This window comes from Colletotrichum godetiae (genome assembly GCF_030913485.1).
Source record: "Colletotrichum godetiae strain CBS 193.32 chromosome Unknown BDP55scaffold_1, whole genome shotgun sequence".
Taxonomy (NCBI): domain Eukaryota; kingdom Fungi; phylum Ascomycota; class Sordariomycetes; order Glomerellales; family Glomerellaceae; genus Colletotrichum; species Colletotrichum godetiae.
The window spans coordinates 1,957,349-1,973,172 of record NW_026851249.1 but is presented as its reverse complement, the minus strand read 5'-3'; the positions used below and the strand labels follow the sequence as shown (position 1 = coordinate 1,973,172).

Sequence of the window (15,824 nt, the reverse complement as noted above, 5' to 3'; positions counted from 1 at the left end):
AGCTTTGTGTTTCTGATTCTGGGAACGGGCGGTAACACAGTATACGTCATACCTGGGGGGGAGGTCTGCTTGAAGCTTGATTTTTGATTTTGTGCAGACGGGAGTTTGGGATACCCTCTTGAAATTGTCCACGATTGGAAATCATTCGGGGGAAGGCTGTAGCCCTCGGGGCACAGCTGGACAGGCCAGGACAAATATGGAACGGGAACGAAATACAAGGTTCTACAGGGGGTTTCGATACGTAGCTTATGGATAGCAAGCAGATTCGGAAGGCAAGCTTCGGTGAATACGAACATGTTTGTCCTTAAGTTGGCCATCGCTCGTCGTAAGGTTTTGTACATTTGAGGATAGTTGGGCCATATATGTTTAAGTTCCCTTTTGAGCAGCAGATCTCTGTTTACCCTCCCGCATTCGGCATTCGGTCCTCAAAGCCTCGGGGATAGGTGGACGTTGAGTCGTCAAACGTTGGACACTTCCGCCTGCCACGCCTCCCTCACCGAGAGCTGACGCCACACTTTCACCGAGGGATGACCCCGCAGACCAAAGGGGAGAATTCGTCAGAAAACGTGGGAGCCGTTACGTCGGTACACTGGGCACATCGGCTGCGGGAAACAGTGGGGACAAGCCGATGTACCGGAACTAACTTCAGAAGTATCCTCCTACCACACTTGCAAATGGAATTTCCCAATGCAGATAAGTTCACTTTTCTTTCCTAACAAACCTGACGAGATAAGTGGAATATTTATTCGACGGACGCATCGAATAATCTTGATCAGTATAATTAAGTTTTAACCGATAGATGATCTTTTTCTTCATCTGGCGATCTGAAAGTCTCCAAGCTCAGACAGCGTGAAGATTCGACCTTGTATCCCCCTCAAGTACTTACTCAACAGGGATGATACAAGGCTTCTCCACTATTTACAACGTCCCCCTTAACGCGTCGCGTCTTGGTGGAGGGAGTTAAGGTTATGGGGATGAAGATTGATTATGGGAGAGCACTCTACAATTCTATTCTTGGGTGACCAATTCTCTGGCATGTTCAAACGCCGTGATGGATTTCCCCGTAGTTGACCCAGTTCATCAGACTGAAGGGGAGCCCCGGGCGACTGAAGCTATCGCGACTCAGGCGGTCACCACTGAGCCTACCACCAACGACATTGAGACCACGGCCGGACCCAGTGGAACCGAAGACGCCGCAGCCGGCCACGAACACGATGATGACGCAGCATCCGTAGCCAGCAGCGCCCTCACAGAGAACTGGAAGCACTCCTTTGATGAAGACCTCAGCGACGCCCTCGCTGGCATCCAGACCCAGGGCACCTTTGCCTCGTTCCACCCCCTGAAGCGCGTGGACCCAGACCTCTCCGTCCAGGATGTTGGAGCCGTCAGCCTGCCGCTGTCAGAGTCGACGGTACGGCAGCTGATCGACAAGGCCATCCGCGCTCCGTTCGGTAAGGGGAGCGAGACCATTGTCGATACTGCTGTGCGCAACACGTGGGAGCTGGATCCTAGCCAATTCAAGCTCCGGAGTCCGCGCTGGGCAGCAGATTTGCAAAAGATTTGCGCTGTTGTGGCAAAAGATTTGGGCGTCACGTTGCCTGTGACAGCGGAGCTGTATAAGTTGTTGATATATGAAAAGGGGGCCATGTTCAAGGCTCATACCGAGTAGGTCTCCTGCGTGTGATGTCGTTCATTTGTGTGAGGACAACGAATGCAAGAGCTGTATCAAATGGCTGACCTTTTCGGGCCAATAACACCGAGAAATGTTCCGGCATGTTCGGAACTCTCGTCATCTGCCTTCCCTGTGGCCACAAGGGAGGCGACGTGGTAGTCAAGCACTGCGGTGAGACAAAGACCTTCAAGACTTCGGGAGCAGACCAGTCCTTTGCGTGCTGGTACTCGGACGTCCACCACTAAATTCTGCCCGTCACGGAGGGCTACCGCGTGGTGCTCACGTACAACCTCGCCGTCGACCCTGCGGCCTCGCGACCATCTGCGGGATTGCGGAGGCAAGAGACTCGCGGCCTACGCCACACCCTCCGGCGGTGGCTGAAGGACCCTGATGCTGGCGAGATCGATCATGTCTATTACGGCCTGGGCCACGAGTACACCGAGGCCAACATCTCGATGAATGCGCTCAAGGGGCGAGACGCGGCCATTGTGCAGACGCTTCAGGAGCTCTCCGCGGGGCTCGAGTTTGATGTGCTTCTTGCGCTGACGGAGAAGAAGGAGATTGGGCCGACAAAGTATGCGGGCAATCCACAGAAAAAGGTCAAGAAAACTCGGCGAAAACGCAAGCAGACGAAGAGATGGTCTGAAGCAGAGTTGCGGGAGGGAGCCGACTTATTTGACATGCGGGTGGAGGACTTTGAATCCAGCTCGGATGGGTTCGATTCAGATCCCAATGAGGCACAGATGTCTCACGAGACTGAGGTCCCGACTTATAAGTCTCTATCTGTCAAGGTGGTCGTAGACCTGAGCGGGAGTCCGATACTTCGTGATGTTGGGTTGGATTGGAACAATGTTCTTGATGCTATGGAGTTCTTTGGTGGCGCAGAACGACACGAAAAGTATGAAGGATATCAGGGCAACTGGGTAGGTCTACCATCTAGAGGGGTGGCAGGTACGCTCGCCATGCTGACAATAATGAACTGCAGGGACCGACAGCTACCCACTGGTACTGCACGACGGTAAGTTTGTTGTATATCCCCTTCCCACCGGCGCCTTGCCGCTGACGTCCTACTCAGGCCGTGCTCATCATTCGCCGGGACAAAATCTCTTCGTTCCTCAAAGGTAGAATGACGGACAAGTGGGATCCCGATGAGAACCACTCAGTACTGCTCGATTATCTGACAGACTCTGTTCTCAAGGCTTTGCAGAACCGCAAGTCGTCCTACGAGACCCTGAAGGACATATGGGGCACGTCGATCCTTCGCCCAGAAACGAGAGCCCACACCCTGAGCAGGATGTTGCGATCCGCCGTGGCGTTGAAGGATTTCGAATTTTTCGAAAAAGTCAGCGAGAGCAGAATCGACAAGGAAGGGGAGAGGCCCCTGCCCGCTAGCTACTATCAATTGCTTTACGACAAAGTCTCAGACGGCGAAGTAGCTTTTTCTCATATAAAAAAGGGGTACGTGTTCTATGCAGTTCTCTGTCCCATGCTTCCAACTTTCGTCCTCATTAACCACGTTACGGTCGTTTCCAGCTTGACTTCCACAGTCCTCAAGGGTCGACAATTCTTCGAGATCTGCGAGACGGTCTGGGCCTTTGCTCCTCCCGATCAACCCTTGTCTGACGAAATTCGGGAATGGGCACGAGCAACGCTCACCAAAGGTTTAAAGGACATTGCTGATGCAGCAATATTCATCCGGCAAGATGGTCTAGCTTTGGTGATGTGCGCCGAGAGGTATGCCGACTTTGAATGGCTTTCCTCAGTGTAAGATTATTCCAAGAAACCCCAAATCACCGCCAGACGTACATATCGCTGACTCTCGATTACAGTGTCATGCCCTTGATCGAGGAGCTACTTGTCAGCACACCAGCTTTTGCGCTAGAGTTCCTATCAGCGCTGCTCTCGGGTGCGAGACGCAAGGCTTTCCCGGTGACTCAGGCTGTCAACTTGTACAAGAGACTCGCCAGAGACCTCATCTCGATGCTCGACCTCGAAAAGGTCCACGGGCCCAGAGGCGATGACCCAGCCCACAGGGCGGCGAGAAACACATACGGCCGGACGGCGCCTCATGCCCCTGATCACCGCCTCGCCCTGACCCACGTCGCCGTAGCAGACCTCTTCTCCGGCCTCATTAAGCTCGCGTCCTCCCCTCCGCAAGAGGACCTCGTCCTACCGCTGGTCCTCAAAATCGTCAGCCACGCCCCCAAGATGCAGCCCCTCGACTTTCCTGTCCTCTGGATCCCGCTCCTACGCGAACTCCTCGCCATCCTGGAAGCCACCAAGACGCCCCTCGACACCCCGCGCTACCAACAACTCTTCGCCGCCGTCTTCGAAGCCTATCGTGACAACTACGTTGGCTCGAAACCAGTCCGTCCGCCATCAGGCCAGCTGGGAAGCGGTATGTACCTCGTGCAATTCTGCACCTGCGGCGACTGCAGCAAGCTCGACAACTTCCTCGCCAATCCGTCGCAAACGTCACTTCGCTTAATCATTGGCACCAAAAAGCAGCGGCATCACGTGCGCAGGGTCATCTATGATCACGGCATTCAAGTCACGCACGAGACTGAGAGGTTTGCGCCCGGAGGGCCTACGATGGTGATTACCAAGATGGGGCAGATGGATGTCGCGAAGCAACAGGCGAGGGCAAAGGAGGCCGAAGCGGTCTTCCAGGCGTTTGATCAGACCAATTTGGGGGTGTTGCTTGGTGAGGATTACCCGGCCATTGCGACGGTGTTGTGGCAACGGCCGGTGAATTTGGTGCCGGGGCGGGGCGGTGTGAGATATCCGCCGGCTCCGGTTGCGGCTCCGGTTGTAGCCGCTGTCCCCCCTCCTGTTCCCGCTCCGGGACCTGCTGCTGCGGATTACGTACCGCTGGGGCATACCATTGTGGCGGCAGTCGGGCCCGCATGGATTCCACCGCCCACGAATCGTCATCAGCCGATGATCGGATCTGAACGGGGCCCGCCGCCGGAGGATTTAGAATACAATACGACAGTAGAGGACTATTGGCGCGCTAGAAATCCTCGGTCCAGGAGCGGTCCACAGCCGATGAACGGACCGGTGCAAACGCCTACAGAAATGCAATCCGCGCCTAGGCCTTTTGCGCCGACGACAGGAAATGCTGGAGGACCGTTGCGGCCGCCACCGTCTGTTGCGAATGGGATGGGTTTGGATGCAGTTCCTGGGCCAAGTCGGGCTCCGCCGCCTATTGCTGGGACGAAACGGAAGGCTGAGCCGGAAATTATTGATTTGACGTAGGTTGCTAGGTATTGAAATTGAGTTAGAAATTTCTAAAATCCTCTCTTGGTATTTCATAATAGTTTGTGAGAGGATAGGTATAGTTATAAGATACTCATTAGTGAGTTGCTGAGGAAGTCGAGAACGGCAGTGAGACCGGATCACTAGAAATCGACCTCCATATACCGCACGCCGCGCCATCATCATGTAAGTCAAAGTGACCCCTACTCTTGTTTGCAGAGGACATGATGCATTCTGCGTAGAGAGAAGGGTTTGACGCTAAGGTGAGGTGGCCCACAGAAGCTGTATACGTGAAAGGGATTAGGATAGGCAATGTTCGGGCTTCTTGACCCAACGGATCTGGCAGGCTCTCTTGGAAGATTGGGAGGTTCAGCCTGATTATATCCGAGTATGAGAATTTGGACTTCTGAAGAACCTAAGAACAGAGTGGCTGGGGATGCTCAACGGAAGTCCCCACGTACATATAGTCTTGGTCTCTAGTCATTTCATGGACGGACAATACTTTAGATAAGATATTATGATACCAGTGCCTCTTGGAAGAATCTTCCTCCCGCTTCCACCATTCCTACATTCAACTAAGATAGCATATTGGAATCCATCCAACCGAGATCAGGGTGAACATCCCCAGCCTCCAAGGAGATAAAGCTCCATACATCGCCGTGCCTCATTGCTAGGTTCCCAATTTCCATGCTCTGAGCAGGACTAGTCAGCAGAACTTTCAACGGCCCGGACTCTCCCAGGTCCTCCCGTTTTGCTAAATGTTCGAAGGCCGTCGCTACCTGGTAAACATCTTGTTTCCAGGGATCCTGCTCATACCAAGAGATACCATCAATGATGCAGAATACAGTCATTTGAGGCGGAGCCTGCTTGATAATTTCAACGAAGATCTTGCAGAGAGTATAGCAATCTCCCAGACTGCAGGCCTCCAACATACTCTCTGATAGGAATCCTAAGTCTGGGGCAGGCAACTTCTGGATCTTCAGCAGCTGGGCTATAAGGCTCCTCATCATAGCTCTTGGCCCTGTGTTCTTGCCTTCCGGTGCCGCCACGTCAGTATGGAGCCCCGCGAAGAAGAAAACCACCGCTGAGTCCTCATCTTCGAGAAGAGCTGCGATTACCCCACTGCATATGGCGGAAAGTGGAGACACAATCGAATGGTCAAAGCAGCCATCCACGAGCAGTAAAGATGAACCACCTTGGCGAAACCATTGGCGGAACTCATCGGTCTCAAGCAGCCATTGTGCTCTCCCCTTCTCCTCTAGATCAAGAACTTCAGCCTCCTCCATGACAAAACCTATATCGCCTGCTGAGCCGCCTGCGGCGACTTTAAGAGCAGCCAGTAGATGTAGCGATCCAAAGGAACGAGTGTGTTCTCGTCGAAGACTGTTGTTGGATAGGCGACTGCGAAGTGTGGCATTCTCAACACTGAGATGGACGTTTTCTGTTCATATGTGGTTAGCCTCTTGTGGGAGAATATGTTGCTTATGGCTGTACTTACTTTCCTGCATGGCCCGGTAATGTTCTCTGTCTTTAGAGAAACTCGCCCGCTCATTTTGTAAAGACTGCCGCTCTTGCTCTAGCTGACTCTCTTTTTGCTCCAGCTGACTCTCTTTCCTTCTGAAGGCCTCCGTCTGCTCCTTTTTTCCCCTCATCAAATCCTCCAAGTGTTCCTTTGCTGTCGAAGCCAAATCCGCAGCGATCTCGTTCGTATAAGCCACCTCAAGTAAGAGAGCATTCTCGTTTTGGATACTCTGTAAGATGATGCCTTGCATAGCTTTGCTCTCTTCAAAAAGCATGCGAATTCCTAGCTCTGTAGCCTTAGATCGTTCACTTATATTTTTCAGATCCTGAGGAAATTGAGAAAGCATGGCTAGTTTCATCCGCTTCACGTGCTCCTCCAGACGCCCAACTTCCTGATTCCACCGTGTGAGGATTTGGTCAACCGTGGAAGTCTCAGGAATTCTGAGTAGAAGTTGTGCAACCACTTTGCGGTACCCTTGAAGATGCAAAATTAGCTAGAGCTCGTGAATTGATGTCTGTGTCAAACCTCGTCTTGGGGCTCTCACATGGCTCATTGCCTAAGAGGATTTTGATAAGAACGGGAAGATCTTCAAGAAGCATGCTGATTACTTCGGTACAGAGATTTTTGTCCACGGAAGCCGGCTTGAGGAGATCGAAGGCCATGTTGATTGTCAAGATGCTTTCGGGGATGGTTTCGAATGTCGCAAGTATCCGGCTTCTGTTGTCTTCGTGTGCCTTTGTTGCCTACGTATCATATGTCAGCAAGTACTTATGTTCCCTATCATATTAAATATCACATGAACTAGATTTGAGAAGATGAAGCTGCAATTCACCTCGAAAATGAGAGCAAGACCGCCTTTCAGAATCCAAATGCCGTACTCGTCCGGCAAGGCACTGGTAATTCCGGTCACTATATCGGCACTGGCAGCTATCTTTGAGCTAATTCCTGTTTTCTCATCATGCTGTTGCTTAGCAGCAGCCATTTGCTCAAAGACCTTGTTCCAGGAAATGTTCTCGACCCTATCGCTGGCTGGCAAATCTTCATCATGAGAGGCGATAATCTTCGCTAGGTCCCTACACACATGGTCTGAGTCTGCCGTCAGAAGGTGAATGCGGGCAAGTGGACACACTCTTTTCCCAAGTTGCTTTGAGAATGAAAAGTCTCTGTGTTCTCTTCGTACTGTAATGGTCGAACGCTGCCAAAGCGTTCCTGGAAGAATCTTTTGAACGTGTTCGGACTTGTTGACCTATTCCTGGTTTTCGATCGCTGTGAAGGTCGACGACGATGCAGGATTCCAGGAAACTTTTTGACTGGATCCATTGTCGAAGCCGTGTTGGGAGTCTAAGGGGGCATGTGAGAATCACGGACGTCGAACGAAAGCCGAAAGAGGCCAAGCAATGCTGCCGTGGTCGCAGTGCTGAAGTAAATGAGACGGTGTTACGATTTCTTCACCTTCACCAAGCTGGATCGCTCAAGAGTTGTCTAAAAGTTCGAATCACTTGGAAACTCAAGAAGATGAGATACCTGTTCCGGTCGACCTCGGGCAGGCTCGACCCTCAATGATGGTTGAACCGACAAGCTACGTACTCTGCGGGGTTGTCGCCCGATTTGATAACGCTCCTGCTTCTTAAAGTATCTGAACCCGATTTTAGGCCGCGAGTCTCGAGAATCATGTCACATTTTTCTCTTCATTCGTAACACCCGCTCCACTGGACAAGCGCTAAGCCCCAGCCTGCTCCTCAGCCTGCTGCAATATCGGATGACGACCGTTATGGCTGCAGCTGTGCGACCAAGAAATCTGCAATGCAACCATGGAAAGTCTGCAGAGGACTCTCGTTTAAGATCACATCGCTGCCATCTCTACGGCACGTGGCTATCTCAATGGGAAGGACCGACTTTAGACCTATCTGCAACCTTTGGCTCCCTGATAAGTATCTCTTCTATCAGTCCGATTCATCCTGGTCATATCACGCCCATCGTCGCACCCGAGCTCTAGGACCATTTTCCTGGCCTTTAACGAGGAGAAGTTCATATGATGGAAGAAGATCGCATCGCCTTTGAGGCGAACGCTCCAGCCGTCCTTCCAGATCCTGTGGGTGATGGTACGAAGAACGATATTTCAGATGGTGCAACGAAAGATCCTACAGAAAATGCCGTGCTTCCCAACACGGAGTTACCCAAAGACAACGCTGATGCTGGCAGGGGACCGCCAATTCCTGTTTACCTTCCCCCAGGAAGCAACGTTCTACCATTTGAAGAAAGGGTGGCAAAGCCTGGAGTCCGATACTACAACTACCAAGGCTTCTTGAACCGGCTGAATTCAGATGGAGGTGACTTTGGCATTGAAGTCCTCGTCGCAGGATCTGACTGGCATGAGGAGGTCTCAGTCGAGAGGCATAAGAGATGGGAACCGTCGCCCCCTCCTCCTCCACCGGTGTCGGCACAGCGTCCAGCAGTGACAAGACAACTGCCTAAACAGCCAACAGTCGATCCTCCGGACTCATCTCCCAAGCAACCACCACAGCCACCACCACTGTACATGGAGGCTCCGAGCACAGGCTATGTTCCGCCTTTAGTTCGAAACAGAGTATCTGAGTACCTTGCGGCCGATCCACTCGAAAGAAAGTACTCCTTCAGCGATAAAATCGAGTTTCCATCGGGCTCTGAGAACGTTCTCGAAGGACGTATCATGCGCATCAGAGTCCGAAGCCCGACAATCATAGCCGCTCTTGGAGCCGCCTCAGGTTGCAGGCATTTGTTAAGTGACAATCCAGTCTATGAGTTCGGTCGCCCGTTTCGAATCATTGAGGAGTTTCACGACGAGATTAAAAAGAAGCTGGCCGAGATGGAGAGCATACACTTGGAATCTGCTTCATCAAGCGACATAGCCCTAGTTGAGGATGTTACCTTGTCCAGTCAGGACACTGCTTCTCCAGCAGAGTCACTCAAAGCCACTGCTGAGCTGATTCCGGGCGAAGTAACGCCGGAAGGGAAAGAGGAAGGCTTACGATTTTCGACGGAGGATTTGGAGCATATGAGGCAGTACGTCGGCTTTGTGGAAAAAGCCATTCTTCCAATTCGTGGCACATTCCGAAACGTGGAACACAAGACGCCTCCACGCGTGTGTTTCGAAGACATACCATACCTTTTCAAACCAGGAGCGTTGGCTATCGTGTCAGAGAAAGAAATATCTGAGAAATCACTTCACCGGTCTGCCGTTCAACGTGTTTGGAGACTCGTGTCGTGCCAACCTTCTGATGTTCGAACAGCGCCGTTTCGCGATGAGGATGATGATAATGAAGAAGACGAATTCACAAACAGCACTACATGGAGCATGTACTGTCTCGACTATGATGGAGAGACACTGGTGCCTGTCTGGAAGACCATTCGTTTCCAACGATTTCACGGAGAACGGGATATTACTTCTTTGGAGTGCTACCCACTGGATTTTGACTTCAAGGGTGAAAAAGTCCTTGAAGAGCAAAAGGTCTCGGGTAAAAGATTCAAAACATGCTTGACTGGAAAGTGGAAGCACTTTTTCTACTTAGGATGGACTTTCATCACTGGCCTTCGTGCTGAAGCCCTAGAACATGAGAACGGCAACACTATCCAGCATCCGGAGTATATAGAGAGCGAGATTGTTGTTGACTTCAAGGAAGCGCTCCAGAGCTATCCTGGATGGGAAACCGAACGATTAACTCCATATATTGTGGATAATGCTTGGGATTGGATCGCATCAGCACAACTCCCACTGCGAATCTGGGAGGAAGACCGTAAAGGCTCTTACGGCAGACGGCGGTACCGAGGTGTGCGCTCCCCGGTCCTCATCGAAGAGAGTGAACTCTACAGACGGGAAGCAGACAAATGGGAAGATGAGGACATTTTCCTCTCCGGAAAAGCGGACTTCATGAGCAAGGATTGGTCTGATCAGGATTTAGCTCTTCTTCCCAAGAGGGTATTTGCCTATGTCTTACGAGAAAGGAGGTTTGCCCGCCTTGACGTTGGGGGCATCGAACTAGATGCGGAGCAAAGCACTGTGACTCTGGACGACATCCAGATGGATCGTAAACGCAGGCTGATGATCCGGTCGGCAGTATCGGCTCATTTCAGAGACAAAACCAAGCCCTCGACCTCTGAACTCGACATGTTTCGTGGCAAAGGAAAGGGTCTCATCATACTTCTTCACGGTGCCCCTGGAGTCGGTAAAACCGCTACAGCGGAGGCCGTTGCAGCTGAGAACAACAGACCGCTCTTTCCCATCACCTGTGGTGACTTAGGGTTCTCTCCAGGCGAGGTCGATAAGGCTCTTCGGGACATCTTTCGCTACGCTCACTTGTGGACTTGCATATTGCTTTTTGATGAGGCCGATGTATTCCTCACGCAAAGGGATCGCAGCGGTGGAAATCTTGAACGCAATGCTCTCGTAGGAGGTAGGTTTGTTTCATCCCTCACGTTCTTACTCTGCTAAACAGTGTCACATTAGTGTTCCTCAGAGTTCTGGACTACTACAGCGGAATTCTCTTCATGACAACCAACAGAGTTGGGGCTCTCGATGAAGCGTTTCAATCTCGAATGCATCTCAGTCTTTCTTACCCCAACCTGAGCTTAGGCGACACAATCGAGATTCTGAAATTCAATCTCAACCGGCTCCCAAGAATCAACAAAGCCGAGGGCAAGACGGCGCAAGGCGGGTACCTGAAGATTTTCGACAAACCCATCATAGAGTACGTCAGTAAAGAGTACGAGGACTATTCTGCAAGAACCAAAAAGAGTAGAGGGCCCTGGAATGGGAGGCAGATTCGTAATGTAGTTCAGGTCGCAGCAGGTCTTGCTCTCTACGAAAAGCAGACTGGATCAGGAGACAACAGCGATGAGGACGATCCACCGTATCTAACCGCTGAACACTTCCGAGCCGTCGCGGATATGACCTACGAATTTGAGGACTATCTGAGCCTTGCCGGAAAAGGTGACGCCCAGGTTCAAGCCGCGCGCCGCCGGGACCGTGCAGACCAGTTTCATGGAAGTCAAGATCATGACAACTCGGTTTTCCAAAGCTTCTCTGACTTGGAAAGAAGAAGATCAACGCCGGGGGGTCGACATGGAAGTTATCGGGGAGACGATACTCCCTCTAGAAGTGGCGGTCACGCATCAGGTGTAAGAGCTTCCGTCGGTCGAGCTCGTGGCTCAACGCCAAGATCACCCGGAGTGACTGGCCAAGATTTTGGCACAAATCCGAGGCCATCTCCCAGAAACTATGCTCGAGGGCCGGAGCGCTCTCGTCCGAGTGAAGTTCCCCACCGTTCTCAAGAACGTGATGAGGACAGCTATTTCAATGAGCCTGAGCAAAGGATGGACCACTATTCTGGCGACGAAAGCGAAGTCCACGGGGGCAAATACGGTTATGAGGAGCGTTCTCAATTTCAGTCATCCTTTTCCTAGGGAGTGGCCGGTGAGCAGAGTTTGCGGCAGGCCTGGCGTCGCTGCCAAGCGGGGCTTTAGGCGAATGTTAGGAGGAGTACATGCGGACATTTTTTTCATCTTAATCAGGATCGTTCCTTGGGAACACTTCGAAAAGAGATAAGTAGGAGATTTTCGCTTGGATTAGCTTCAACACATTCGTAGCTCCTTAAGTAGATATTCAACATATCTCATCAACTGCTAGATGGTGTCAGTACAAGGTGCGTACTTTGATAAAGGGAATAGCAAATAATCTCATAATCCGATCTTATTTCCTTTATATCCGCCTACGAATAATCTCGAAATAGAGCAAAGTTAGAGAAAGACTAGAGTCGGATGTAGTGACGGATGTAGTGACGCCATCCGGCAGTTAATGGGATACTTAGGATTCTTGCGTCTCACGTCCCTAGCATAAAGGCAACTTGAACGATAATTGCATGGAATCTAGAGACACTGCTCAAGTAAAGCTCATACTTCGAGCTGAACGTACTTAAAAGTGAGGTGCTGTGTCCAAGTACGTTGTTATCGAAAAGAGTGCTAATTTCCTTCATATTAACCCGTACCAAGTGAAGCATGACTGGCCAAGCTGAGGCAAGCACTGGCCCAAACTCTGTTCTCTTCAACGCAGATCTTCCCGCGCGTTCAGCGTAGGCGGACTACGGAGCTGTCCGTCACCGACTGCCTGACTCGAATGCATATTAAGTGACCGTGTAAGAGTTCGTATTTTGAATTCGGTACGGATTAAGGGGGATAAAGTCTCCTTGCCTCATATAAACATGAGATTCAAGTCCCTAAGAAAGTGAAGTGGCTTCCGCGGTCTTTCTCGTTACAATTTGTCACCAACTATTTACAATCCTTCCTCTAAATCACTCTAGAAACATGCGTGCCACACTTATGTTTGCGATTACGTCCTTCGCGACCAGCGCTATCGCAGCTAGGTCAATGGGCTACTGCCAAAACTCAGCAGGTGACGGCGGGAGCCTCGAAAAGACGAGGTTCTGCTGCGACTCGCAATTCGACTTCCGCTTTTCCGAGGTAAGTTCCAACAAATTTTCCCTCGTTCGCTGGCCACCAACACCGAAGACAATACTAACGTGGGAGAATGGTAGTCTGGCATATGTAACATCCCTGCGGACTCATGCCGGGGCATCAGCGCGTGCTGCGGGACTGGTTTCTACGTCTTCAACACTTGCCCCGACACTTTTCCTTGTGCGAACAGTGCGGTGGACAAGGTCTGTCCTCAGAGTTAGTCGTGGCTATGCCAATAAACTAGGAGGACTGAAGATGAATCTACATGATGTTGGCCACTTTAAATCTCGGCGCGAACCGCAACTCACTCATAATGGCGTAAGGCCGACTAGCCCGGCGGCGACCTCACCCTCGTCGAAAGCTTTTATGAATAGTAGAAATTACCAACAAGCAAGTAAAAAGGCCCTGGATTTCTTGCAAGAGGTTGTAGCTCGGCACCTGAGGATGATTTGCCATTTGCCCAACGCTGTTGTCGCCATGACAGCCCCAGATCCTTGATATTCAACTTACGCTTCTGAAGCCGACACATACGACCATACCCATTGGAAAACTCGGGATCCCGTCCGCTCTCCCATAGATAAGCCAATGAGGGCCGGATTAGTAGTTGGGTCGGTGACGACCAGCGAATACCCGGTGTTGTATGTTTTTGGGTCCGTTTTTGCCATCGTAAACGGACCCGTGGACCTACTCCGTACAACTCTCCGTAATGCTGCGCCTGTGGGGCCGGCGTCCGGGAGGCTGCCGCGCCTATCATTGTGGGAACCATCATGATGGAATGACACACAGGGGCTTACCAATGCCCAAATAGAAAGATGATATATATCGCACAAGGAATCAAACGGCCTCCTTCTCCTGTTTTCTTTTCCAGAACAAGCTTTGCTTGGGGATGTTTAAAAGGAGGAGGATACTTTAAGTGACATGATCGGAAGGAAACGCCAACCTCGCTATCCGTTACCCTAGAGTGATGCCATCATTTTGAATGCTCTGTCCTTACCGGTTGTTTCTGCCATAGTAAGGCGTGCGTACCTGCTGTCTAAACAAGGCGGAAAGCCCATGCCTTTTGTAAGTCACTCAGGCGGATCGTTGTAGGTTCCATGCTCTTGCCAGCTAGAAGAGCTTTGACATCAAGTTGTGTCTTCTTTACATGAATGCTGCCCTGCCACAACTGGGTTCTCGTAGGACTTGCGCTTGCTCAAGTGAGAGCAGACATAATCCAGGTGCGCCTGCGAAAATAGGAACATTGCGAACTACACCCCAGAGCCTTCCGTGTTGATGCACTCTTGCTTTCGCTGCTAGGGAAGCTACAGGTATAGATAATACTTCTGAGCTGGTGCTTAGCCCGTGTTCTGTCCCTGACATCTTCGTCTTCCCACTTCAATGCCATCATCTCCCAACGTCCATCTTCTTCTCCTCCAGCCTCTTCATCATTGGAAATCCATCTCGTTGTTCACCTCCATCGTCCATCGTCCGTCGTCCGTCGTCCGTCGTCTATCGTCCATCCTTTTCTCTTCTAGCTTCTCCTCCAGCTTCTCCTCCGTCATTGTAGTTCGATCTCGTCTTTCGTCCCCATCGTCGGGATGAACGTCATCCAGCCAGACCATCGTATTACCTTTCGGTTTCTTTGGCATGCGGTTCACTCAAGGTCTTTCGGCCGTTTGTTTGTATCCCCCCTTTTGCATTCTTTGCTGCCAACCTCAGCATCTAACCTCATGCTGCCTCGACTCTGAACACACTGAAGGCTTCCTCGTATAATGTTGTCTATTAATGACCGGGCCAGGTAAGGTTCCTAACATGTGCAGTCCTCCCATCTGCCACTCTTGGTGAAGCCGAGCTAATTCTGATTCTTTAAACCCGATGCTCATTCACAAATAAGCCATTCCCGACGGCCATCCTTTACAGCCTTCGTTGGACCATGTTGAGTCGAGGTCTTCCCAGCCAAGCGCTCCCACGCAATGGTATTACCAACGGCATTGATCCCGCGATCATGGTGTCTCGACAGAGACACAAACGGCCCCATGGAATAGGACACCAGTCCCGACCTCAGACCTTTTTAGGTTTTATCATCATTGGCCATAGGATATCCTATCCTCTATTGGTGAGGACCCCCAGTGATGACTGCCCTACGGGGCGTTACGACTTTTTCCGAGTTTCGACAATGAGGAATGTATCTCGTCTGAGGGGAGATGTAGCCCACTTAGCCTTTGGCTAACCCTATGGGATAGTATACCGGTCCCGACCTCAGACCTTTTCAGGTGTATCGTCATCGGCCATAGGATACCGTTGCCCTGCGGGGTGTTGCGACTTTTTCCGAGTTTCGATAACGAGGAAAGGAAAGTATCTCGTCTGAGGGGAGACGTAGCCCACTTGGACTCTGGCCAACCCTTACATGCGGGATAGATGATGCTCTAGCATGAGCCCTGCCGCTGTGTTGTGGGCGTCATCAAACTCGATTCGCAACTGCACTACGTGCAAGGAACATGACAGCTGACGACTTGCTGCTGGGGAGCTATCCCCATACACTCGTACAATATTACCGGCTTTCTGGTGTGTTGATGGGCCAGGTGGTTAAAAGCGGGAAGTAGAAGGAAAGTAGGAAATGCTTGTTTGTAAGGAAAAGCTCCGAGGCAGGGACAGAGTAAAAAAAGGGCACAGCACTAAATATACCTTTGAAGTTCTCGTTGCCGTATTGCTTTTGGGTCGACGCTTTCTTCTTTTTCGAACGATTTCAATTCATTCGTAATAGAAATGCTGATGGGAGCTGCTTCATCGAGCTAGACTATCCCCCGAGGCCGGATCCTGGCTTTCTTCTCGGACTGCAGAAAGGTCCATCCCGACGTGCGGATGGCTGTGATAGCAGAGAAGTCGGGGAAGCCGGCGGGTTAGAGG

At 51.2% G+C, this 15,824-nt stretch overlaps 3 protein-coding genes across 3 annotated transcripts; 2 read left to right on the top strand and 1 right to left on the bottom strand.

Moving 5' to 3' along the window:
* Window positions 1-1,051: 1,051 nt before the first annotated feature.
* On the top strand, window positions 1,052-4,940 carry BDP55DRAFT_762977 (uncharacterized protein; the record flags this gene model as incomplete). The annotated part of the gene is made up of 5 exons (XM_060580898.1): window positions 1,052-1,600; window positions 1,936-2,595; window positions 2,658-2,690; window positions 2,748-3,436; window positions 3,502-4,940. 5 exons carry the CDS (start codon window positions 1,052-1,054, stop codon window positions 4,928-4,930), a joined length of 3,360 nt encoding a protein of 1,119 aa, XP_060437152.1. The 3' UTR covers window positions 4,931-4,940.
* A 469-nt stretch (window positions 4,941-5,409) lies between these two features.
* BDP55DRAFT_641444 (uncharacterized protein) lies at window positions 5,410-8,094 on the bottom strand. Its single transcript, XM_060573400.1, has 5 exons — window positions 7,582-8,094; window positions 7,285-7,525; window positions 6,997-7,195; window positions 6,429-6,926; window positions 5,410-6,371 (listed from the first exon to the last, which is right to left on the bottom strand). Exons 1-5 carry the CDS (start codon window positions 7,770-7,772, stop codon window positions 5,506-5,508), a joined length of 1,995 nt encoding a protein of 664 aa, XP_060437151.1. The 5' UTR covers window positions 7,773-8,094; the 3' UTR covers window positions 5,410-5,505.
* Window positions 8,095-8,161: 67 nt separating this feature from the next.
* Window positions 8,162-12,122, top strand: BDP55DRAFT_762975 (uncharacterized protein). Its single transcript, XM_060580897.1, has 2 exons — window positions 8,162-10,882; window positions 10,936-12,122. The coding sequence occupies exons 1-2, from the start codon at window positions 8,485-8,487 to the stop codon at window positions 11,889-11,891; spliced, it is 3,354 nt and encodes a 1,117-aa protein (XP_060437150.1). The 5' UTR covers window positions 8,162-8,484; the 3' UTR covers window positions 11,892-12,122.
* Window positions 12,123-15,824: the final 3,702 nt, after the last annotated feature.

Excerpts from the sequence above, each read along its gene's own strand:
- BDP55DRAFT_762975 (XM_060580897.1), top strand. The coding sequence starts at position 8,485 with ATGATGGAAGAAGATCGCATCGCCTTTGAGGCGAACGCTCCAGCCGTC. Across the intron at positions 10,883-10,935 it reads ACGCAATGCTCTCGTAGGAG|TGTTCCTCAGAGTTCTGGAC; the intron begins GTAGGTTTGTTT and ends GTGTCACATTAG.
- BDP55DRAFT_641444 (XM_060573400.1), bottom strand. The coding sequence starts at position 7,772 with ATGGATCCAGTCAAAAAGTTTCCTGGAATCCTGCATCGTCGTCGACCT. Across the intron at positions 7,196-7,284 it reads GTCTTGCTCTCATTTTCGAG|GCAACAAAGGCACACGAAGA; the intron begins GTGAATTGCAGC and ends TATGATACGTAG. Across the intron at positions 6,927-6,996 it reads CCTCTTAGGCAATGAGCCAT|GGTACCGCAAAGTGGTTGCA; the intron begins GTGAGAGCCCCA and ends TGCATCTTCAAG.